At 39.1% G+C, this 14,748-nt stretch overlaps 2 protein-coding genes across 2 annotated transcripts; both read right to left on the reverse strand.

The window, feature by feature from the left end:
• Positions 1-6,730: 6,730 nt before the first annotated feature.
• LOC308085041 (histone H3.3A) lies at positions 6,731-9,917 on the reverse strand. Its single transcript, XM_080428063.1, has 4 exons — positions 9,782-9,917; positions 8,804-8,947; positions 8,448-8,601; positions 6,731-8,265 (listed from the first exon to the last, which is right to left on the reverse strand). Exons 2-4 carry the CDS (start codon positions 8,929-8,931, stop codon positions 8,137-8,139), a joined length of 411 nt encoding a protein of 136 aa, XP_080284189.1. The 5' UTR covers positions 8,932-8,947; positions 9,782-9,917; the 3' UTR covers positions 6,731-8,136.
• Positions 9,918-11,108: 1,191 nt separating this feature from the next.
• LOC308084957 (histone H3.3A) lies at positions 11,109-14,244 on the reverse strand. Its single transcript, XM_080427952.1, has 4 exons — positions 14,105-14,244; positions 13,042-13,185; positions 12,153-12,306; positions 11,109-11,989 (listed from the first exon to the last, which is right to left on the reverse strand). Exons 2-4 carry the CDS (start codon positions 13,167-13,169, stop codon positions 11,861-11,863), a joined length of 411 nt encoding a protein of 136 aa, XP_080284078.1. The 5' UTR covers positions 13,170-13,185; positions 14,105-14,244; the 3' UTR covers positions 11,109-11,860.
• Between the last annotated feature and the right edge of the window lie 504 nt (positions 14,245-14,748).

The raw sequence follows: 14,748 nt of genomic DNA on the forward strand, positions 1-14,748 counted from the left end.
TCTTGTCTATCTCTCTGTTCCTCTGTCTGTCTGTCTGTCTTTCCATCTCCCTGTCTGTCTGTCTGTCTCTCTCTCAGGTCCTAAGATCACAGCTTTGGAGTGTTTGGAGGCCATGGCATCAGGCCTGTACTCGGCGCTCTTCACATTGGTCATCTCTCTGGTTAACAGGTGTGTGGGTGTGTGTGTGATCTACAAGCTCACAACACATTGTGGTGTTCGATCCATTTCTATCATCTATCATCGGTACCGATAGATTACAGCATGGATATGCAGCCTAGACATTTGATTGACACAAAGATGGTTTTCATCTGAAAATAAATATTGTGAAGGCATGTGTTATAGCTACGTTGTTTTCGTTATGTGCCTCCAGATGCCGTGGCAGTGTAAAAAGTGCGGATTCAGAGGGACAACCAGGGGTAACCTTCTCCAGCATTACCGCTTACAGCACAGGACATTTGAGGTTAGACATGTGCCATGTCTACATTACAGTTGCCCCTGCTCTTTTAAGACACTGAGTGCTCTCCGGAACAAGACCTTTGCCCTCAGACGACATGAAGTCATCAATCTGTGTCCAAGTGTTCCAGCCATGATGGACCGTTGGCCTTCCCTGTTTGACCCTTCTCAGGTGAGTTGCCATTTTAATCCCTGTTAAGTTCTTTTGGTTAAAATAATTACTATTGTGATCGCAATCATTGCTATAAAAGTTTTCAGTTTCTTGGATCCCTACAGCTCTTTAATAAACAGGAGAATAATTGTCAGGTCAGAACACCAATGTTATCCATTTAGGAGAGAGCTCATTCAGAGTGCAGGACAAACGAGTGAAATATGAAGTGATGACAACAAAGAAAATCTGAACTGGTACACTATTACATTTAAAGGAGAAATCCGGACATTTTAAGTGTTATCTTTGATGTGTCGTTACTCACTCACCGAGGTAGGAAGTGGCGTTGAGTTTTTCCAGCGATTCCCCTGTCTGTGAGTCTGGTCGACCCCCACCATTGGCATAGTGGGAGGCGCGTGTCGAAGTGAAAATCGCCTAATTCTACAGCTCCAAACTTCTTTTTTTTCCACAAATCCTCCTCATGGTGTCTCCTGATACTTTCACACGCACTGTTTATCACTCACGAGCTGGCGTTCATGTTCAGCGACGTGAATGTTTTCCTCTCGCGTGAAATCTCGCGTGATTTCCTGAGGAGCGCTCACTGCGCTTTTTTCCCCCACTTAGACACGCGCCTCCCACTATGCCAATGGTGGGGGTCGACCAGACTCACAGACAGGGGAATCGCTGGAAAAACTCAACGCCACTTCCTACCTCGGTGAGTGAGTAACGACGCATCAAAGATAACACTTAAAATGTCCGGATTTCTCCTTTAAACTGATAAATGGTTATCAGCTTATAAATTGGATGTGGATGAAATTGGCAACCCACCTGAAAATGTATTTTCTGTGTATTGAAGAGCTGGAGAGATGAGACTCCTATTAATGAAGACAGTTACTGATTTGATTTTGCCAAAGACCCCCCCCCCCCCACCCTTCCTATATAAACTCATTGTAACTTCTAACTCCATTTTAACTGTTAATATAATTTAAAACATGTCCCAATCCTACGTTGATGACTGATATTGGCCTTCTAATGCGTGAGGGGAATTCTTTTTCAATTACCATTTCCACTAATTTCTTAAGTTCTTTTAAATAACAAATGAAAAAAGTAATTGAAAAAACACAGCCCCTCATGCATTAGGACAATATCAGTCAACCGTAATGTCTTACTCGTGCTGACAACTAATGGTATGTCTCTTTGTTGCCTTGTCTTTTTGTATTTCAGACAAGTGCAGAATTCCAGAGAATAACAACTGTGCAACTGGAGCCTACATTTATGTCTGCGTTGGACAGTTACACTCCCAAGCTGCTGGGACTATACCGTGCCAAAGGTGGAGCTATTGGAGAAAGGCTGAAGCACATATTGAGATTGCTGGAGGTACAATATTTATAAATAAAATGTAAAATCACTTGTTCTGTAAAACAGGGAGATAAAATGTGTGTAGTGCGGTTCATCACTATCAACAGGTTTGTGACTGGCAGGACATTTAAGCTGTATGTATCCAGTATATAACTGTATACAAAACATAAATATATTATGCTTCAATTTAGTGTTGAAAAATCTGATTTGAACTGCATTAAAAGTAGGGTAAGTGACATTATTGTGTTACAATAAGTGTTCAATACCACTGTATTCTGTAATCATTGCTAGGCCTATAGAGTGTTTGTTCAGTATCAGGAGTCTCCATCTCCAGGTTTTAGTAAACAAAAAGCATTTTCAGGTCAGTTGGAGAGACTCCAGTTACTGAACACCATAGTAATGATTGCTATCAGAATAAAGAGCTTTAACCATTTAACAAAATGTTTTTTGATTTAACCCAAAAATGGCACAAACCCTACCTTAACTAATTCAATGTAACTTTACTGTTCTACCCTGGATTTGAACACTGGTCTCTTGTGCAAGTGCTGAAATGTTTACCACTGAGCTATAAAGCCTGCCTGTTGCTCAGGGGAGAAATTGAGACTTGACCTTTAATCTTAGTCTCCTGCCTGTACAGTATAATTTATCAGTTGTTACACTCCTCCCCAGGACACGGTGGGAGGACCTGTTGAGCAGACCAGAGAGGTTGTCCTTCGGTGCCTTGTTGAATACCTTGGAGAATGTGGTGAAAATCTCATCAAAGAATTCAAGGTAGGTGAATGTAATTCATGGGACTATCATTCGTTGTTGATGCAGATGTTTGACAAATCTATTATCAGCCGCAACAGCAGTGCCCCGTGGTCATAGAATCTACAAATCTCTGAACTGTACTGGAGGGATGAACACCATTCTTCCACAAGGATCAGTATATACAGTGTGATATTGTAATTGGGCAGCATAAAGCCTCACATGGTCAGAATAATCATCCTTCCTTTTCTAAGTGGGCGAGGGCATGTGTGGTGTAGATCAAGAGAATGGTACAGGCCTGAATGCTTGACCCTGACAGTGAGGGTGGCATTATGCTGTGAGGGGTATTTTCCTAACATGGTTGGGTCCACTTATACTGTTATCTGTTCTCCTGAGTGATCATCTTTGTCCTATGATGAAACAGATTATGAGGTGTTGCTGAATGGTATGAAAATGCTTCACTGTCACCAGATCAAAACCCAACTGCGATTTTGTAGACTGGTTAGATGTTTCATGTTTCAAAAATAGCTGATCTACAAGCACACAACGCATCACAAAGTAAAACAAAAGTGTCTTAAACCTTTTAACCCATTTAGACCTGAGGCCGATTCTAAAAACGCCTTCTAAATCCTGACCTAAGTTTTTTGAAAAACTTCAAACATTTATTCAAAAACAAATGTATGTTGCTATATACTGTACATAGCAACAAGAACCCTGAAAGGGGCTCCTGCCCAAAATGGGTTAACTTTTCTTTGTGTGATGGCACCCCCTGTCACTCCCTCGAGAACCCCCTTTGAGAACCAGTGTCATAGATGACTGATGTTACAGGCTGGCTTATGTCCAAGATCCACATTCATTATGAATTGTACTGTTCAGTTCAGGGTGTGTACTTTTTATTGTCCAGTGATATATATGCCTACATTGTATGTGTGTGTGTGTGTGTGTGTGTGTGTGTGTGTATGTATATATATTAATGTTTTATACTATGACACTGATTACAATTTCATGTTGCAGGACACTGACAGCTTAGAGGAACGTGAGCAGCTCACAGTAGCAATTACTGTGACTTCATCATCTACCAGTGACAGCACAGAGATCGGGATTGTTCTTGAGGGTGTGGAAGTTGTGACAGGACTTGGAACAATTGCCAGGGCATGCTGTGTCCTCTTCGGATTAACCTACGATCTCAATCTTGGTTATCCCAAGGACCTGAAGTATACGTTTGAAGTATTCCAGAAAGTCTTCTTGGAGCTCGATTCTACTAAGCTGTCCAAGATAAAACTTCTGTCTTGAAAATGTGATGCCAATGTACCTTGAATTCTTTGATGAGTTTTAATTTGTTCAACTTAAATATGTTTGCGTTCAGTTAAACAGTGTTGACCGAAGAAAATTGACTTAATGCACAGATCCAGTTGAATTACATTTAGAATGTAAGTGCTCTTTTTTTTGTTGTTTTTTTTCAACAATCTTCGACAATCAGATCTAATCAAATATTGCCAGTCCACCAATACTGTAGGGCCTTGCCACAGCACCATAGAACGGTTCTGAGAACAGTTAATACAAGTTTGCAATTGCATTTCCATTTGTGTACTAACCCGTCATTTCTGGATTTACAGTATGGTGCTCAACACAACAACTGGGCAAGTCACAATTAATTGACAATACAGTGCAAATATAGGTCAAAATTAAATTTCTCCCCTGACAACAGGCAGGCTTTATCAGCTCAGTTGTAAACATTACAGCACTCAACCTAAAAGAAAAGTGCATCATTGCCTTTAAGACATTCAGTGCAACAACAAAAGAAATACTGGACTCAACCTTCAAAAGTGGACTTGAGGTCTATTGTTTTGCATGTGAAACTACTAATGTTTACTTGGGAATCTCAGGGAGATAGGATTTAACATATCAGCATTTACAGATACCACTGTAGACTACAGTTACCCTGTGTGTGACATGCTGGATTGTTACAGACTCCGAGGATGACTAGCTTTTATACTCCACTTTAATGTGGCGCAGTTTTTTTTACATTGGTACTGGTGTGTGTGAGAGAGACCAGGTTTTCATGCTTGCCTGCATTTTAAAAAAAAACTTAAATAAAGAGTTCTGATAACACTGATGTTGTTATTCCTAATAATTTAAATGTGCAATGCAGTAATTCATGTAGAAACTAACACATTTTGAAATGTTAATATCAACTCAATATTTGTCGAGTTAATTGATTTAATTTAACTTATATTAAATAGGTAAATATCATTTAAATATAGTCATATGAAATGGGTAAATATCAAGTGTCACAAGTTGTTTAATGTGTAGAACTAACTTAAATTGTATTAGTACTATTTACAGAGAAGTAGCATTAACTCAAAAAAATGTATTAGTATGAACTCAATAGTTTTGCTTAGGTTTTACTTAATTTAGAAGAAGTAGCATTTACTCAATATTTTCGATTAGTATGAACTCAATTGTTTTGCTTAGGTTTTACTTAATTTAGAAGGAGAAGTAGCATTTACTCAATATTTTCGATTAGTATGAACTCAATTGTTTTGCTTAGGTTTTACTTAATTTAGAAGGAGAAGTAGCATTTACTCAATATTTTCGATTAGTTTGAACTCAATTGTTTTGCTTAGGTTTTACTTAATTTAGAAGGAGAAGTAGCATTTACTCAATATTTTCGATTAGTATGAACTCAATAGTTTTGCTTAGGTTTTACTTAATTTAGTTAGTCTCTATTTGAATCTACTCATATTAAATGCATTGCAGTAAATGATTGAATATGAGTTCTATTTACTTAATTCCAAGCCTATTAGATTTAATTAATAATATTGATTGTAAATAGTTGCCACAATTTTATTGAGTAGATCTTGTTTATTGTTTCTAACAGTGTGGCCCAGGCACAGCCTACAGCTTTTGTTTCAAACCATTTTCTGGATTGAGACAACACCACCCCTAAATTGGGTGGGGTGTATGTGTGTCCTTGTGTATCTGTGTGTGTGTGTGTGTGTGTGTGTGTGTGTTTGTGATGGCCATTCAAACGACTGTATTAAAGCTTGGTCTTTGATTAGATGTTTGTCTGTGTGTTTCATTGTAATGAACAGCCTCTTACTGAGGTGAAATGGTTGTTTGTTTCACTGTATAGGCAGCGTGGCTTTATCTCTTACCACTAAACCCATATATTTAGGCCCCCTCCTGCTTTCACTCTATACTAAATATCTTCACCAAACATAGTCCATTGCCTATTTTTTCTGAATGTTGGCCCCCAGAATAAGGGCGCTAGGGTTCATATGGTTAATCAAGGGACCAATAAGGAGAGTGTGATGCTTGGATATGTTTGTTTACCGACTTTTAAACAAACTAGCCTTTGTAAAATCTCCAGCTATGATTCATAGCTTCTTTAATTTAGAAGTAATGAATCATACCACACCTCATTCACAGTGCTTTGGCTCTCTGGCTGAGATGACATAATTGACACAAACATGGAACTGTATTGCCCCCTAGTGGTTAATTTGTCAAAAGGCGACAGACATGTTTATATAGGCCTAATATATCTAAATTATAGAAAATAAAAAAATAAAACAAACATATTCATATAATGCTGTATATGTACGTATGTTATCTATCTATATATTTATTTAATAATAAACCATTTATGGATTTGATAATCCCATTTAGTAAATGTATTTTCCAAGCAACACGAAGGCATTTGTGCTCTATTTTATATTGACAGGAAAGTGGTAGGCCTACAGGTACAGGTAATGAATAATAGGACCTTGCAGTTATGCAGTCAGTCTATACTGGTTGCGCCATCAGTGTAGGCCTAGCTCAGTAATTTTAAGTAACTTGAGGTTAACCACTGAAACCCTATATACACTTTGTGTGTAAAATAGCAAAATAGCCATCTACAAACTCACATCGCATTCAGAACTTGTACATCTGCCATTTTCTCAGAATGTCCGCCCAAACGGCCATTATTACATGCACAGAATAGGGACGCTAGGTATCATGTGGTTAAATAATGAGCAGTGGGAGTGTGTAACATCCATTTATTACCACCTTATATGACAAATCTGGAAATTACAAACATTGTTTTATTGAAACATCTTAAACATTTCAAAACAGAAAAAATAAAATTAAGAAAAAAAAATGTTTTAAGTTAAACGATTGATGAGTCAACCTGAGAAACGGTACATGGATGAAGTGACCTGGAGAAAAGTAGGAGGCAAAGTAGGGGACATCTACATAAAACCTGACCAGAGTTACTGATCATTTAACGTGGATTTACAATGCAAGCTTCACATTTTTTTTTAATCACCTCATTTGTCCAAAAATATATCAGTTGGTAGACTTCAACTTTTGGTTTTGGAGAGCACCGTAGGTCTCCACAAACCTGTGTAATAAAAGATCCATTTTTTAAAACTAGCCTGTTGGGGGGAGAAAAAAATCTCACACTTGAGCTTGTTTCAATACAACATGAAGCCAATCTGAACAAAGGACACACATGGGCCTGAATGTTACATTGAATGTCAAATAGGAATAGAATCAACAAAGAGGATCATACTTTGGTTGCCAAAACAAGTCAGTAGCTTTGATACACAGTAGAAACACAATTAGTTTTTTTCTTTTTACTTTTGTTCTCTGTAAAATGTTTTTTTTTTTTTTTTTTTGTTTTTTTCGTCTGAATCCCACCTACATCTTCATGTTATTAACAAAGTTTTCTGCTGTGGTTAAAATACCATGTTTGAGGATTTCTTTAAGGAAAAAGAAAACAAAATAAAAGGATCACCAACGATCAATATGGTAATAATAAATCAACTGCTCCAAAAGATGCTTTTGAACTGTATACAATTTGCTGTGCTGATCAGACTCAGCAGTCACACATACACATAGGGACAGACATTCAAGCTTCGCTATTAGGAGGACAGGGTCCACAAAATACCAGAGTAGTTTGTGGACACCAGTTGGTGGTGACTAATAGCATGCAGAGGAGACAAGTCAGGTTCAAGCACCCTGCTGGAAGAAGAAACTCCCAGCAGACAGACTGCTGCCCCCTTCCCTGTCTGTCACACCCAAATTTGCATTGTTTTATCCCACCCTTTTCTTTTAACCCCAAAACTATGTTTTTAAACTCTCTCCATTATATCTGTGGGTTTTCTTGAGGCAGGAGTGAAAACAATGCAAACTACGAGACACGTATGTGTGCTTGTGTTGGTCTGATCACCATCACGCAGGTACATGCACAAAAAGAGAGTACCCTAGAAGTCTGCTGCCGAGAGCACTAAGAAAAAACACGACTATACATTCATAATATAATCAGTTTTTCTCTACACACTACCAACATGAGGAAATAGGAGAGGGGGGGGGTAACAGGTGAGGAATGGAAAGACAGACTAGGGGAGCAAGGATGGAAGGAGTGTAGGAGAAGGAGAGGGCATCTAAGCGCGCTCCCCACGAATGCGGCGTGCCAGCTGGATGTCTTTGGGCATGATGGTGACACGCTTGGCGTGAATGGCACACAGATTGGTGTCCTCAAACAAGCCAACCAGATAGGCCTCGCTGGCCTCCTGCAAAATGGAGATATAATATTAGTCAAATGTTCCTATACCTACAAGCCTGTTTATTCTATAGTGCCTGATTGCATATGTAAATATACAATATATCGTTGTACTTGATGGAGGTATGGTAAATCCTTTTATGGCAAATAATGTACTGTATAGGCACCATATGCAGATTTTGTCTCACTGACCTGCAGAGCTCCAATGGCTGCACTCTGGAAACGCAGATCAGTCTTGAAGTCCTGGGCGATTTCTCTCACCAGGCGCTGGAAGGGCAGCTTGCGGATCAGCAACTCAGTGGACTTCTGGTAACGACGGATCTCACGCAGAGCCACAGTACCAGGCCTAGAGAACAGAAAATGCATCGAATTAAGATGCATGAATTAACTAAATGTTTAAAAGGGGAACCTTCCGTTTTTATTGAGGGAATGGGTTGGGAACATATAGTATGGAAATGATTACATTAGCCAGTATATTCTTTTCACAAACATGTTTACATAGTTTGGAACATTGTGTGTTTCAATCTCCTTATTACTACATGTCTCACCTGTATCGATGGGGCTTCTTGACCCCACCAGTGGAAGGGGCACTCTTGCGGGCAGCCTTCGTCGCCAGCTGCTTACGTGGGGCTTTGCCTCCAGTTGATTTACGGGCAGTTTGCTTTGTACGGGCCATGGCTTCTACAGATCACCTGAAATAGGGGGAAAACACAAGAGGCATTTGATTGAACCATAACTACAGTCAGACCTGCTCATTTATGTCATATCACACATCCATAAAACTCCCTCCCTCCTCAATTCTTAATAATCGACATCATCTTCTCTTTCACACACCCAATGCAATTGAGAGAAAAAAATAAGTTAAATTCAGCCACAACAACTTTAGATAAGTAAACTTTTGTTAAATGATGCATACGAGACATTCCCTCAATCGTTGACGTCAATCACAAATATACAAGCATGTTATTGGCTGTATTTGGCAAACATTTGCATAAATCCATGGTTTAGGCCAATCAGCATGTAACCGGGGGCGGGCTCTACTACAGTTCCCTAACACTGCTGCTAGGCCCCGCCCACCACGCTCTGATGATGATGGCGGCGGTTTGATGCGCAAACGGGATAAAGACCCAGGGCAGAAGAGCAAAGGAACAGCGCACAAACTCTACCGATTTAATTAATAATACCCTCGCCCGCGGATCAAACAGCGACCGAATAACAAAGAAAACATCCCAAGGAACTCATATATAGGCGTCGGGGAGACGAACGGCCCCTAACGGCCGCGTACGACCGAACTGAACCGGCGCTATAATTTGAACCAGAATTCCGCCCCCCCCATGATCGGATATAGAAAAGACTGCATTTTCTCCGTCGTTTCGACGACAGTCGCGTTTGTTATTCTTCTAGCACACGGTGGAATTAAAAGCTTTTCCTCCGCCAATAACGCTAGAAAACGGCACATTTGTAACTTCTGAAGTAAAAATCTGAAGTTTACTCGAATGCAGAAATGGCTATTTGAAGTGACTTACCTGCGGTAAAAAGTCTCGGTAAGACGACGTGAGGAAATGTTTGGCTTGTGTGTTATTTTCTCTTCGTATCCACAATGGAACCAGCGGCCAGCGGGGAAATGGCCGCCGTGCCCCACAATGCAACAGTGTTTACTAAAAAAAAACGGCTCACTTGTATGATTTTTTTAAACTATTTTTTTTTAAATTGTCAGTTGTGTTGCAGTATTATATATAGCGTCACATACATGAACAATAGTGACATGATTGTATTAGTTATAACAATTGTAACGGCAACAAAGCTAGACAAAATAGAAAGAACTCAATAGTCAGCCAAATTATCACACATATAAAAAATAATAGTACAAGTTAAACATTAGAGAATGAAATAACTGTGTAGTTAAACATAATTTAAAATAAAAAGGAAGGTTGGGATTGGGGACTTGTATCATTATTATGAGTTTTAATATGTTCATCTTCACTTCATTATGAGTTTTAATTGTGTTTACTTCGTGTGCATAAGCGTTACAAAAATAAAACTTGTACAAGTTGAGTATTGAATAATGTCTTATTTGTGACTGCATTTAGAGAAGTAGGACACAGCACTTTCAAGCACCTCACTGCCTGTGTTAGTGTGTTTACTTGAGGACTTAACACACTAAGGAGACATTACTAGCAATGACCTAGTCCTAGGCTATACCATTATATACAAACCATGTTGGTGGTCTTTTATGTGCCAAACTGTTTGAGATATTCTCCAGTGTTTCAAGGTTTCTCTGTAAATACTCAGATATGTCTTTATTTGTTTTATTGTGCTTGCCTGCTTGGGCAGATACAGGCTTTATGAATGACATTCAGAGAGTCTATCACTGCTCTGCACTGAACTGATCTTAGTGTATGATTGAATATCCTTGAGCTTCTTAATCTGCATGTTATTTGTGTATGAGATGTAGCAACAAAAACAAAACTAATCTTTGAGAAAACAATTTAGCTGGTTCTATCATTTGACAAGTTTGCAATTTTTTAAAAATATGTATATATGTATCCACAATCCAACAGATAAATATTGGAATGGTGCAAATATCCTTAATTTAGGTTAAATTGCCTTATAGCATTTGCTTATATGGTAGGCCTATGTTCTTTGATAACTGATTGTCATTGAAAATTCGACTGCTTCAAAACCACTGTCATCAAGTTCGTGTTGACAGAAACTAGTTTGTAAATGTTAGTGAGTTCCAGATGGACATTATAAAGAGTCAAGACAACTAAATATAAGCAGACAAAATGAAATAGACATGAGATATTATCAATTCAGACACTTAGTCAAGTGTTTCCCATTCTACCAATGATGAAATCACAAGAAACTGTTTATTACCATGTTTGCATGTGAATTCCAGAGTACAAATATTTGCTTTTAAAAATGGCAGAAAACAAAAATCCAAACACAGTAGAAAATAAATCATAGGTTATCACATCAACCTGAGAGAAAAACAAAAAGTCACAACATTACCTGGATATAATGTGACAAAAACTTTAAACGTGATAAACATAGTTCTGCTACATATACGCCGCTTGTAGTCTGCCCTACCATGCATTGTTTTAGCACAATGGTATTCCCAATTGACAACCAGAATCAAACCTTTGTAATTTTGACACATTTAACATTAACAGTAGAAATACTCAATTATTGTAAAAAAGAAAAGAAACACTACATCAAATTCTTATATATAAAAAAGAAAATACCCTCTATGTCGATGCTTGTGTCCATTTGAAGAGGAAAATGTCTGTCTAAATGGTATTTCCTATGCTGTTTTGAGAACACACGATTCTTAGTTTCACAAAAACACCCTATCCTTCTTGAAGTTGGTATCTCTATGAGCTAGCAAATTACAACAGGAGTGTATTTGCGCATGTGATTCAAAGTGTCAAACACAAAGATTCTCTAAGCAAACTCTGCTACTAATAGCACCAAAAGAGACATGACTACACATTTTACGCTTGTCACAATCATTATAGAATAGAACCGCAAACCAAACTACTAACCAAGGATAGCGGAAGGGAAGGAAAGACAGTACATGTTATAATAAATGACAAATAAGCATTTTAAGCTCGTTCCCCACGGATACGGCGTGCCAGCTGGATGTCTTTGGGCATGATGGTGACACGCTTGGCATGGATGGCACACAGATTGGTGTCCTCAAACAGGCCGACCAGATAGGCCTCGCTGGCTTCCTGCAGACAAAAAAGAGAAACAATTTAAACTATGGTAGTAAGTAGTAGTGGGTCGGAGAGGCTTAAAACTGCTATCCTGTGTAACTCAAATATTTTTTCTTATAAAAAAAAAAGTTACTAAAGAATTGTGTTACTATCGTATGAAAAAGATTGTCTCACTGACCTGCAGAGCTCCAATGGCTGCACTCTGGAAACGCAGATCAGTCTTGAAGTCCTGGGCAATTTCTCTCACCAGGCGCTGGAAGGGCAGCTTGCGGATCAGCAACTCAGTGGACTTCTGGTAACGACGGATCTCACGCAGAGCCACAGTACCAGGCCTAGAGAACAGAAAGCACAGGATTAGACGGACAACCCTCAGATCTGCAGCAGAAATGAAAATATCTAAACTTTCAGTATTGAGTTTCTTCTGCACATGTATTGTTTGCCTGTCCTGGCACCCTCTATTGCTACGGTGAGACCGCCTCCTCGGGCCATGTGGGCATGACTATGTTGGTATTTGGTCTCGATAATAGGTAGAAGATGAGGGCATCATTCATTGTTATGACCGTAGTGACGGTCAGAGTGAGGTCAAAATAGATATGAAAATATCTAAACTTTCAGTATTGAGTTTCTTCTGCACATGTATTGTTTGCCTGTCCTGGCACCCTCTATTGCTTATTGTTGGTACCACAAATATAGGGTGATCTGCCCTGTACATTAGAGTCTGAGTGTTTTCCAAAGAGGTAGAAAACGTGTGAGTTCATCTTAAGTTCTGCGTCAGTTACTGTAAAAAGTTCTTAACTACCACAAAGAGTATCACAAATGTGTGCACAATGTTTGTGAATGTGACAACATTTTACTTTCAATCAATGTTTCCTAACTTAACTTCACTGCTCAGAAAATGGTGCACCTGGCATTTTTGCTGGGATGGAGCATTTTGTGTGGCCACTGATTTTCCATTTATATGACCAGGTGTATTTGTGTTGTCAAGTAAGCTGAAGGACATCAGCTGAAGCCTAGGCATTTTATGCAGCGTTGCTACCACCACATCTTGAATCCCTACATGTTTTCACCTGTAACGATGGGGCTTCTTGACCCCACCAGTGGAAGGGGCACTCTTGCGGGCAGCCTTGGTGGCCAGCTGCTTACGTGGGGCTTTGCCTCCAGTTGACTTACGAGCGGTCTGCTTTGTACGGGCCATGGTTACTACAGGTCACCTAAAGAAAAAAGTTGTTTGCTTTAATCAGTTTATTTTTGTGCATTGCTCAAATTTGGATAAAAAACAAACAAACAAAAAAACATCATGTGCAGGGAGTCGAGGCTAAAACTTCACATCACATTTAACATCAAAATAATAACTAAAAACATTTTTTTAAACTTCGCATGGGGTGAAATCAACATTTGTACTTGTACCCTGAAATGATATCAAACTGTATCCAGGGTAGCTTATGCAATCATAGCAATAAAAAGGACATATTTGATAACCAATCATATCTTAGATCTTTATCCGACAGACCAAAGACAGTCTGTGTAGGAGCTCAGGGGGAGGGGTTTTCCCGACCCAACTACCAATAACATCGAGGTGATCGGCTCGCTAAACCCGCCCCTTGCGCACTGAACTGGGGGCGCTCGGTTCATGACGCAGAGCTAACCGGGCGCGCGCGAGCCTTGTTTTTTTATTCCAAATAAGCTATTCTGCACGAAAACCAAGGGCTGCCGCCCATGCGGGCTGTCCCGTTTCGCCAAACCAACGCACCCACGGACGATGGCTGGCTGCTTGCAACAAGAATGTAAACGGGAAGGAAAATTCGTTGTTGCAAAGACAGAGGTTGATGATAAAAACGACCAAAGAACGATAAAACTGCGGAATATACCTGGAATATGCTTTTAGGAAACGACAGTAGACATCTTAAGGGAACTCTTGACGAACAAGATTTTGTCAGATGACCCCTCACTTTAGGCGCATTTCCGAGCCAAATTTGACTAGATCGCCCCCCCCGACTCCCCGAGCAAAGCAGAGAATAGCTCAGCTCTGCGTTTTCTCTTATAAAAATAAACACAAAACGTGTCGATCCCAAAACTTTAAAAAAATCACAAAACGACGGATGAGTGTTTTATTGAACCGGGGATACTCACCTTTGGAAACTTGGCGAAAGATTTGCAGGTGAAATTTGGTAAAATTGTTCTGGGAGTCTCCACAAAGCGTTGTTCTCTTCTCTATAAAATGAAGGGAGTAAAAAAAAAAGGAAAAAGAACATAGGAAGATAGGACACACGTTTCCCACAATGCATTTGGGACAAACATTTTTTACATGACATGAATCAACACGATAATAAACAACAACATGCATGACCTCAGCTACACTCAATCTCATGCAACAAGTTATATGCGGGTTTATAAACACTTAGGTATGAATTGATTATGCAGCTGAAAAGTTTTTAAAAAAAGGGTTAGGGTTAGGCTATCCATCAGTGACAATATTCAAGAACAGTAAAAATAAATACAAATAATAATAACATCATGGTCATGGCACCAGACTGCTCAATTTATTTACATCATTATACTTCTGTTTAAATTGCTGACAAATAAAGGGTAAATAAATATTTTTGGGGGTAATTAAAGTAACTTATTATTTACAATTTCTGAGTGTTCAGGTAACCTTAAAGCTATGTAACTATTATTCCGGGGTCTTTACGTTAGGTTTATTTTCTGTTGCCTTGAAAGAAGAAAAAAGTGTCACCAAGAAAAACATAAACAGTTTTGCTCATAAGCTGCCTGTC

The sequence above is a fragment of the Gymnoscopelus braueri genome (genome assembly GCF_963280865.1).
Source record: "Gymnoscopelus braueri genome assembly, chromosome: 5".
In the NCBI taxonomy this organism is placed as follows: domain Eukaryota; kingdom Metazoa; phylum Chordata; class Actinopteri; order Myctophiformes; family Myctophidae; genus Gymnoscopelus; species Gymnoscopelus braueri.